The sequence below is a fragment of the Endocarpon pusillum genome (genome assembly GCF_000464535.1).
Source record: "Endocarpon pusillum Z07020 unplaced genomic scaffold scaffold2176, whole genome shotgun sequence".
NCBI classification, from domain to species: Eukaryota; Fungi; Ascomycota; class Eurotiomycetes; order Verrucariales; family Verrucariaceae; genus Endocarpon; species Endocarpon pusillum.
Window position 1 is genome coordinate 2,172 of NW_006916154.1, and position 10,593 is coordinate 12,764.

A 10,593-nucleotide genomic window follows, 5' to 3' on the forward strand; every position below is an offset into this window, starting at 1 on the left:
TTTAGAGGGGGGGGTAGTGTGATGGATAATACATTTCTTCTGCCATAGCACAGGAAATGCACGTGCCAGCCACCTACTCAGGAGGCAACGCCTATGACTGACTCGCGGCAGCAAGCAAACTCCTGCTGTGGGGCGCTTGTCAAAGCGTGTGAGCTATCCGGACGGATTACGAATAGAGAGGTTCGCCTTACCCGATTAGGGAAGCCTAAACTTCACTATATAGCAGGAGGCCGGATTAGGAACTATGAATGCTCTGTGGCCTATAGCGTGGCCCACGCACACACAGGCCTCACCCGCTGGCGTTGGAGTATATGAATCTGTGCATGGCCACATTATAGATAGATTCTCCAGCTTTCGTTTTAGCAATCTATGGACTATTAACTTGTTCTAGTTTCGAGCTATTGCATATACTTAATAGCCTTATTTTGCTTAAGGTATCTAGTAGACTCAACTATAGTACTAATATATAACATAATTAATATACAGAAAAGATTTAAAGCTATATACTAAACCTGCTGCTGCTCCTCTAAATAATATTTATCGCTAAAGACCTAATAATAATAGAGGATGTTAAGCATATTATCTGCATTTATTATTGCCCTAAACTAACTAGTTTACTAAAGCTTAAACTTATTAATTAAGTAATCTATAATAAACTATAAAGTAGAATCTCTTATTATTAAGACTATCTATGTCAAGTATTTATAATAGGGCTATACGTTCTTTATATCTATCTTAATAAATTCGTTAACAAAGTAATATGTCTAAACATGAACTATAATCCTCCAAAATTTTACGAAAGTAAAGAGGGTAGACAACGATTTTATATTTAAGGTCTTATAGCTTTATTCTAAGAATGATCAAACGACTTTGTAAGATAAATGATTCTTGTATATTTTGACAGGATCAAGGGTTAGAAAGTAACTTGACTCTTTATAGACTTTCTGACAGAACCTAATCATATTTGATCAATGTCTGTTGAAGAACAAAGATAGTAGGAGCACTAAGAAAATGTATAGAAGACTTACAGAATCCATTATATCTATGCATTTTCATACAATTTTTTGGTGCTGTCCACATATTTAGGTATTATTAGTTTAGTGCTTTAACCCAGTTTGCTAATCAGCTCTTTGAATAGTCGCGAATGTCTTTTGGTATTTTGCTTTGCATGAGTGAAGGGTGAGACTGCCATTGCTGGGTCTTTAGGATGATGTTATTGCGGAGAGGGGAGCAACTTTTTATATGCGGATTCGGATCCATCGAGTCGTTTCTGATATACTAATACCTGATTGAGGGCGACAATGAAGTTGGGTGGGTGAGGGGGAATTCTGCAAAAAGAACGGCACCCCCAAATCAGGTCCCATGTCTAGCGTTGGTGCAGAGGGTGCCAAAAGCAGCGTTAAAAAGGTCCCTGATTTGGCACCCTTCTACACCCTGATCTACAGTTACTCCGTATAAATTGCTGTAAAGTGCTTACCTGGAAAGGCGGTGCTACCGACTAGTAGCGGGATCTAATTGTCATATATAACTAAGCCAAATATCCTTACACAAGCTAAGTAATCTTACTGTCAGCTTGATCTCCTACAGTCAGTGAGGGGTACATCAATTAAGTGTGGTTCGAAACCCACAAGCGCTGTCCTTTTGGCGGAGTGGTTGATGTATCCCTTTTCTACTACAGCATCAGGCATAGATAACTTCAACCTGACGTTAGTATTTGCACATCAGAATAGCTGTCAAACGAGTCAACTAGCCCCGAAAGGTAGAGAGGTATCAGTTGGCCTACTTTACGTACTAATGGATGGACAGGAAGAAGAGAAGTTTTTGAAAACAGTGTGGCGGTGTTTTAACAACTAGCTAGTACTAGCACCGGGCTAACATTATTTCGGCCTAATGCCGTAGTAAGCGCACATTGATGGCTCTTCTGGCATTAATTCATGAGGGTCTTTCCCTGCTAAGTGTGGCTATGTTAAGTTTGGGGCCGTCAACGGTGGCCAAAAGTCATGAGACTCGCCTACCAGTAGACTACAGCAGTGAGCAGTAACTTGAATTCTAGCGCCAAACCATCCGGCCCTATTTGCTAAGCTATTTTCAGCATGGTAGATTATCAGTATTATTATCGCCCTCTGGTGAGCGTCTCCTTGGATAACATGACCTTTAGTCGTCAAAGGCTCACAAAACGCTGGTGGTGGTATCTGCAGCCCCTCTCAACAAGCCCAGTCAGCGTCTTATCAGCTATTTCCCGGCCTCCAGCCTCGATTAAAGTCTAATTAGTACGGAGTATAGTCGAGAGATCAAAATCCTGAACTCCAGGGAAATTGCTGTTTCAAGCCATGGTCGTGACCGTTTCGTCCCCATTCACAAACTCTGACCTGGGACTATTACCTGCCTTTTACTGCCATTATCTTGTTCCAGGTCTCTTTTGTCCTAACAGGACATCACCACTCCCACCTTTCACCTCTACATGTGCTGGAGTTCTCCGGCCATTCTTATCATGTTGCATTTTACCCTTTCACTGTGCTTCTTCCTCCTCGCCATCGCTTTGTGTCAGGAAACAGCCTTCCTGTACCCTCCTCCTTCCGAAGAGTCCAAGTTGTCCTTTTCCGTTGGCGATTTTCTCAATGCAACCTGGGTAAACAGCTCGGACAGCCCAGTCCTCGTGCTCTGGTGTTCGCGCCCGAATGACGGCTATGCAAGTACGTTCAACAGTGCCGGCACTAGCCTCCAAGCAACAGGCTCTTTGCTAGTTCGCCTTACGAGCTCTTCCGGAGATGCTAGCAATCTGTGCCACCTGGAGCTGAGGCCAGATCGAAACACCAATGGAACCAATTCCGTCAATTTTGCGCTCAAGGCTGCGGCAGATAACATGTCTCCTACCATATGGGGACTGGGCTCGTCCACCGAAAGCGCATCGAGCTCCACTCCGACGCCGAGTCAGACCATCAGCTCGATAGCGGACTCGACAGCGGGCTCGACATCGAGTTCGACAGCGGCTATAACGCCTGGCGCATCACCCAGTGCAACGGTTGTACCAGGTCAGGCCTCATCAGGACTCAGTGCAAGTGCCAAGGCTGTAATTGGCCTGGGCACTGGACTGGCTTTTACCGTTGGCGCTGTAACTGTTGCAATCTTTCTCCTGGTCAGAAAGAAAGCCAGAGCAAAATCAAGACTTATGCTTGGGGCAGAGGAAGTACGCTACGAACAGGCACCCAAGTCGCAGCTGTCAGGGTTCACCACAGCCACTGAATACCGGCCGATCACTGAAATCGATGGGGCGAGTCCTTCAGAGCTGCCTGGGGCATCGACCATGACAGGGTCAAGAAAGCCCTAACCTCGCCTTCCTTGCTGATCAAAGGGGGTAGCGGGGTGCCGTACTAGTGACAATACCCCCATTTCGATAACAAAGTACATTAATCCTGTACAAATCTCCTATCAATCACATTTTGACAACAGCTAATGTACAGAATGACGAATTTTAGGGCAGCTGCGAGACTGCACCGGTGCACTATACAGTAGAAAGTGTTAGCATCTATGCTAACAGATGTCGATGGTATATTGAAAACATCATTTGTTCTATTGTCAGATGTTTTGAATCTATCCTAGTCCATTTTCCCTAGGAGAAGCTAGCCACGAATATGTGAGTGTTATACTTTGCTTTCGTCTGCATATAAAGAGCTGATACTTCCTACAAGGGGTGCATGGTGTGAAAAGTATGACCACATAATGGAAGCATTAGTCATTTTCTAAGACATTCGACATTTTGCTCAGCGGCATTGCTGTGTATCAGAATGGGAAGACATGATTTTGATGGCTTTGCAATATCTTAGCAGTTGTCTGAGAGTTGGCCCATAATTTCCCATGGTCTTCATGATGTGAAGTAATAACAGCAGTACACTGGGTTGACTCGATAAGAAATATCACACAATCAAACAATCAGTATGTGTGGCCAAACGGGCAACGGCCACTCGCAATTCATAACGAGTGGTGAGTCTTTCCTGGATAGGATTTGGCTTGCTTCGGAGGATGACCACCAGTTGTGATATTCATGGACCTAAATTGGGTGTGGTATGGCTTGGAGAAGGAATGATTTACTACGTACTAACTACTAAGTTACATAGTAGTTAAGTTAGCTACTAGTCAGGTACCACCGGCCTTGGCGTGGAATTATGCTCGTCACTCCTTCCTCCAAAATTTGGTTGCTGGATCAAGATCTGCCCAATATATCCACCTCCCATCGTCCCTGGTCATGAACAAACTCCTTCCGTGTCGATACTCCCAGCTCCGGAATCTAAAGTCTACACAACTCTCCTCAGTCATGCAGGCAGTTTATTCGACCTCGTCGCTGAAGCAGGCCAATCCGACGCCGTTCAAGAGTCTGACCGGCAAACTGGATCCAGGCATTCTCAAAGCGCTGGATGCAATGCAGTACGAGTACATGACGCCTGTTCAAGAGAAAGTGCTAAACTCATTGCCATCTCTTCGAACTGATTGGTAGTCGCTCATACCTGTGCTCTGAATAACTTTACTGACAATCCAGTCTGGTGCAGGCCAAAACAGGGACTGGAAAGACAACAGCGTTCCTTCTTCCCGCCCTACAGTCGCTTGTTACCTCAGACTCGGTTCCGAAAGGTCAGGTCGCCATCTTGATACTTTCTCCAACACGAGAGCTAGCGATGCAGATTGCTAAAGAGTGTAATCAAATCACCGCACATCTACACAAACGCATTGAGTGTCACACCGCTTTCGGAGGTTAGTGGTCTGGTTTGAGGATACGAACATAATGCTGAGGAAAATAGGTTCTGCTCGAGCAACCGCCCTTTCCAGCTTTATGAATGGTTCACCTTCTGTGCTTGTCGCAACACCGGGGAGATTGAAGGACTACCTAAGTGAAAAACCTACCCAGGCCAAGTTCAAGAACCTCCGCACAGTAATCCTCGACGAAGCCGATACTATGTTAGAGAAAGGCTTCTTGGAAGATGTCAAACACATCTTACGGCTCCTTCCACCAAAAAGGAGTGGTTGGCAGGGAATGTGCTTCTCGGCTACAGTTCCAGACAAGATCAAGGACGTCCTTGAAGTTGTTCTGATGCCGAACTACGCCACTGTTTCCACGATTGATAAGTTCGAGCCGCCAACCCACACACGGTAAGTGCAATCTGCTCTGCTCATGCGTCAATACTCATGGTAACCTAGCGTGCCGCAATATCACGTTGTGATCCCCACGGTCAAGGATACATTTACAGCCTTGTTGTCCCTCGTTGAGCATGAGCGACAGGAAGGAGAGGCAAACCCGAAGATCATCGTCTTTGGCACTACTGCAAACCTAGTTGCTCTATATGCAGAGTTTTTCCGCCGATCGTCATCTCTTCGAGTCTATGAACTTCAATCTAGACTGAGCCAACCTCAAAGGACACGAACGACACGAGAATTCAAGGAAGCTACATCAGGCATCATGTTTGCTACAGACGTGATCGGCAGGGGAATGGATTTTCCCAATGTCACCTCGGTTATCCAAGTTGGTCTACCCATGAACGGTGAGCAATACGTTCATCGGGTCGGTAGGACTGCTCGTGTTGACAGAGATGGCCGTGCTGTCATTCTCCTGACTCACGCTGAGTCCTTCTTCCTGAGATCCAATCAAAATTTGCCTATTCGACCATATGTGCACGAAATCGACACCAAGGACAACGCTGCGGCCACGGAGGCCATGGCAACAATCGACGAAAAGTCAAAACAGAAAGCATACTCTGCATATCTCGGATTCATGAAAGGTTTCATGAACAAGCTTCAACTCAAACCAGAAGCCCTCGTAGCAATGGCTAATGAGCTGGCAATCAAAGCTCTTCACTGTCCTGGAGTGCCGCCTATGGAGAAGAAGACCATCGGAAAGATGGGTCTGAGAGGAGTACAAGGGATAAACTACGGCACTCTGTCGGATGACGAGAGCCCTTCCAAGCGCATGAAACCAAATGTTGAGCAGAGGCAAACATTTAATAGTGCTCCTCGTGGTGGAAGAGCTGCCCGTGGTAGAGGGGCTGGAGGGGGTGGTAGAGGAGGGATGAAAAACATTGCATAGAGTAGAGCTCCAGTTGCAGTCTGACGCAGAAGGATTGAGCATAGGCGTTGTGGCTGACATGGTTTCTGTTAGTATACCCCCATAAACAGCTTTTGCTAAATAACAATTCAAGTACCATAGAACAAGCTCTCTGACTGATGCACGATCTCTCTACGGTAAAGAGCTTGACGCAATCACCGCCACAAATCAATTTCTATGCGACTACAAATCTACCAATTATACATCGCAAACCTTCCTATCCCTTTAAAGCATTCTCTTACAGCCCACCATAAACCAAAAAGCAACCCCCATTAGCATCTGACATAACAACACCTCAAAACCAAGCAAATCCCACCTGTCATCTAAAGTCCAAGCAAAAGTCATAGCAGAGTCATGATATTCGTGCACTCGGAGAGTAAATAGCCATCATGCTATAGCAACGCCGCCGCGGCGATGCGGCGATGCGGCGAAGCATAGTTTGCTATGTTGTACCATTTCCGGCGCACGTTTCTCGATGAAGGCCAATCCAAGTAGGATGATCTTGCGTTGGAAGGAAGCCCGGAATCCTGTGTTGGTGTTTGTGTTTCGTTGAATCCATGTTTTAGGGTGGGAGGGGCAGGGGGTGGGAATTCATGCGAGCGAGCGAGGAAGTTGCCTACTTACCGGGACAAGCGCTCTGATAATGATGCGGTATTGGTCCTTATGTAGTAATTTAGCAGATGTTTTATCATCTTAAGGATTGTCAGGCGGCTCAAATAACTATAATTCAGCTATAATTCAAGCGTTATTGTTCTAAATAACATCTAAAATAATATTATTATTTTATTAGATTTCAGATGTTTAGCTGCATAATCCTATGGAAACTAGATCATATCACTAAAACTAAGCACATATTGATGGTAATTTAGGCATAGTTTTCAGAGGCCTTGCCCTGCTAAGTACTACTGGTAGTTTAGTTAGTAGCGGGTTGGAACACCTAAGCATGCCCAATGTCACGTGCTGTCCTTGTTCTGCTAGGGGCGTTTTGGTAGATCACTGTTCGCAGGTAGTGGTAGCTTTCGTTACTGAAGTTACGCAGCTTCTGACTCGATCCAATCAGGTCAATTTGGTACCCAAGCAATGTGTGTGATTTGGTATTTCCTAGGTCTCCAGACCCACCACTCATCCCGTTTCTAAATGCTTCTGAGTGCTGGCTGCCGATTTAATTATTCTTTATTTTTGATATTGGATCCTCTTATTATAGGCAGGACTCGGTAGGTTAAAGGCATGAAGGTGGGATGGATGGGTTTGATTGGTTTGCCTGATGGACTGGCTGAGGGGAGAAGAGGGATGGCTTTGGGATAACTACAGTATAAAAAGGCGGGTGGGATCCGGGTGAAAGATCGAGTACGGGGGCAACAAGATATTCATTGATTGTATTCATTCATTCCTCAGGTGCTTGAGAGCTGGACTCTTGTTTTCATCACCCTACTGGTTCAAAATCTTTCTCTCTGACATCGAAGAAATTCTACGTCCTTCATCTATCGTCACCATGTATCCCCACACGATCCTCATCGTCCTCCTCCCCGCCATCGCTGGAATCGCATCCGCCCTCCCACAAGGAAATACTGCATCTGCTGTTCCATCCAGCGTTGCCATTCCATCGAGCGCTCCCGCCCCATCCAGCGTTGCCGTTCCATCCAGCACTCCCGCCCCATCCAGCGTTGCCGTTCCATCCAGCGCTCCCGCCCCCTCCAGTGTTGCCATTTCACCGAGTGCTGCCGCCCCATCCAGCGCTCCCGCCCCCTCCAGTGTTGCCATTTCACCGAGTGCTGCCGCCCCATCCAGCGCTCCCGCCCCCTCCAGTGTTGCCATTTCACCGAGTGCTGAAGCCCCATCCAGAGCTCCCGCTCCATCCAGCGCTGCCGTTACTGTGTCAGCCGCTTCCCCTGCCGCACCGACAGCAGCTGCTACTGCGTCTGGCACCGCTTAAGCGGCTGCGGCAGCCGAAGCCTGCAGACTGCTCATGCATGTTTCAGATCTGCTGCTTGTATCTCATTGATGGTCTCGAATGCACCCACATACGCCTTGCCGGGGGACGAGTAATGGCGATACGGTGTTGGGGGGAGTAAGAATGTAGTGCTATAGCTGTATGCTGAAATAGGTGTATTGAAGGTTGCTACCGTTTCTCTGCTCTGGTATTTTCGAACTCGTGAAATTGAATCGGTATGGACGGTGTTTTTTTGGAACTATGCTATCCGTTCTTGGTTGAGCTCAAGCCATCTCGAGCTCTAGCATATAGTGGCGCAAAATAGGGTTGGTGGACCAGTATAGACTTTTTGAGCATCGTTAATCGGAGTGTACATTTGTTGTAACTTGTCGGAAAGAGACAAACAACATTTCACTGCGTTGGTCAATGCTGGAATGACCTTCATCAATGAACCCCGTACTGGGAGTAGGATAGAAAGTGGAGAGAAAAGACTTAGCATAGGGAACAAGAAGACAACTCTCTTGAGAGTAATGAAGATGCCAGAGTCATTGCGTAAGGTATAAGAAAGCAAGCCGGAGTTATAATCGCGCGTACGTGAGTCAAACCTTTATCAGATCCAGATTTCCTGCATTGTGTTGGCTTCTCCACGATTTTAGGGATCTATAGAACTAATAGTAGAGCTTATCTTGCTCACTAGGCCATAATGACTTGACCGCAGGAGTGGAATTCTCGTTGGATAATTTAGACCTGGAGATTCTGAGACTGCAACGGAGCGTTGACATCTTCCAGTAGCAGAGTGACATTGATGAACTAGCGTATACCATATCAGCTTGCTTGATAACAGACCGGAAACCTGCATGTTGTGACCTGCCCGTGCCAAGGGGTACCCAACGAGAAAATCAATTGTTGGATGGAATCCAAGCCTGCTGGTGGTGATGTGATGCCATGATCATCTGATTTGGATCAGACGATGATCATGCCCAGCACGAAGGGTTTTCCGTTGTAGAATTCATCATACGAAGATCTGCCCCTCTGAGTCATAGGCGATGTAGGGAGCAACTGTTGCCCGCCTTTGGGGTCGATACGTTAGACGGCGGGGCCTGCGGCCAGCTCTCTCAGCATCCACCTACAGGGTGTGTTCCAGAATGGTCCCAGTCTCCGGCTGTTGCCTCTATTGCCATCTAGCTCTGATCTCTGGCCTTCCGTAGTAGAAGCATTGACCACGCACAGACGGAGGTGTCCTCCTATGTCGAAGGTACCGAAGTCCAGAGGGTTCATAGAGATTGTACAGCTCCTTGGACACCACGATGGCTTGTATATGGTGAATAGATCGGCCTTTCTTCCATGATGACTTCGGTTTTGATGTGATTTTCAGCGAAGTGAAGCCAGACCGACTTCATCAACAGTACTCTAAGATGACGACAAGCCAATTGCACAATTGAAAATATGACTCAGCGTATTGCTTGGTTGCTCCGACAGGTTGCAACGGAACGGTTTACATCTGCTGGATAGGATCTAGGCAGTAAGAAGGCGTGAACTTCGCTTACCAGCGTATTGGTTGGGGCTAAGGGCATCCATAGCACAGGACCGGTGCGTGCCAAATTGATCACAAGACATTTCATATTGAGAAGTGGGGGTACTGCCCGTTCCAAAAGTGTTGCAATTCTTGCTATAATCTGCCGTTATACAGTCATATTTAACTCAATAGAGAGCATCTTTAAGCATGGAATCAAGCTATTAAGGATGACCCTAGTGTTGATATAGCGCATCCTCTTATATCTCTAGCTTAATAAACTCCACAAGCAGCGTCGACAGCAAGTTTAGCGTCAGCTGGGGGGTTGACGCTCAACCTCAATCTTTTTGGCAGCGCTCAACAGCAGGATACTATGCTCCGCGAGTCTGCTGACGGTAAGGATCGATATAGAGGTTTAGCGACGCCGTCAAGGGCTATGACGCCTCTACAGCCTCTTGTGACGCCAAGCAGCCTGATTCCACAGGCTAGAGATGAAGATGCTCGCCTTACCGCGTTCATTTGCTCGCGAATCAAGGATAGACCGGCTTAACGAGCTGAATTCGAACGAGCATTCAAGAAGTTGGCTAAGCATGACGTAGGGCTCTCGGATATGGCCTCTTTAGCAAGAGAAGACTAGAAGGAGATGGGTATTAGCCACAGCATTTGCGTGGATTTGCTGCGGCACGACAAGATATGGTATTAACGTTATTTAGAGAGCGTTAAAGAGGCTGATAGCACTCTTTATAATGGATTTAAGCATTTGTAGTCATTTAAGATTAATAATAGTGACTGAATTCTCTTAGATAGCCCTTGTTTAATACTCAAAATATGAATAGACGTTAAGATGTGTATTAAGATTTTATATATTGTTATTTATTTTAGTAGGCTTATAAACAAAATTAGTTACTAATATATAAATAGATTACTAGCTTATATAAGAGCTCACGAAAATTAATTCTAAAATGTTGCTTAATTTAGAAATTTACGTTAAGACTTGCTAAGACCCCCTTTTTAGCTATATAACGCGGTTCTATATTAGAATTTGAGAGATAATCTAGT

General features: G+C 46.0%; 3 protein-coding genes across 3 annotated transcripts; all 3 read left to right on the plus strand.

Moving 5' to 3' along the window:
- Positions 1-2,491: 2,491 nt before the first annotated feature.
- Positions 2,492-3,328, plus strand: EPUS_09430 (uncharacterized protein; the record flags this gene model as incomplete). The annotated part of the gene is made up of 1 exon (XM_007803303.1): positions 2,492-3,328. One exon carries the CDS (start codon positions 2,492-2,494, stop codon positions 3,326-3,328), a length of 837 nt encoding a protein of 278 aa, XP_007801494.1.
- Positions 3,329-4,312: 984 nt separating this feature from the next.
- EPUS_09431 (ATP-dependent RNA helicase mss116) lies at positions 4,313-6,073 on the plus strand (the record flags this gene model as incomplete). Its single annotated transcript, XM_007803304.1, has 4 exons — positions 4,313-4,488; positions 4,535-4,746; positions 4,794-5,142; positions 5,191-6,073. 4 exons carry the CDS (start codon positions 4,313-4,315, stop codon positions 6,071-6,073), a joined length of 1,620 nt encoding a protein of 539 aa, XP_007801495.1.
- A 1,510-nt stretch (positions 6,074-7,583) lies between these two features.
- EPUS_09432 (uncharacterized protein) lies at positions 7,584-8,024 on the plus strand (the record flags this gene model as incomplete). Its single annotated transcript, XM_007803305.1, has 1 exon — positions 7,584-8,024. One exon carries the CDS (start codon positions 7,584-7,586, stop codon positions 8,022-8,024), a length of 441 nt encoding a protein of 146 aa, XP_007801496.1.
- Between the last annotated feature and the right edge of the window lie 2,569 nt (positions 8,025-10,593).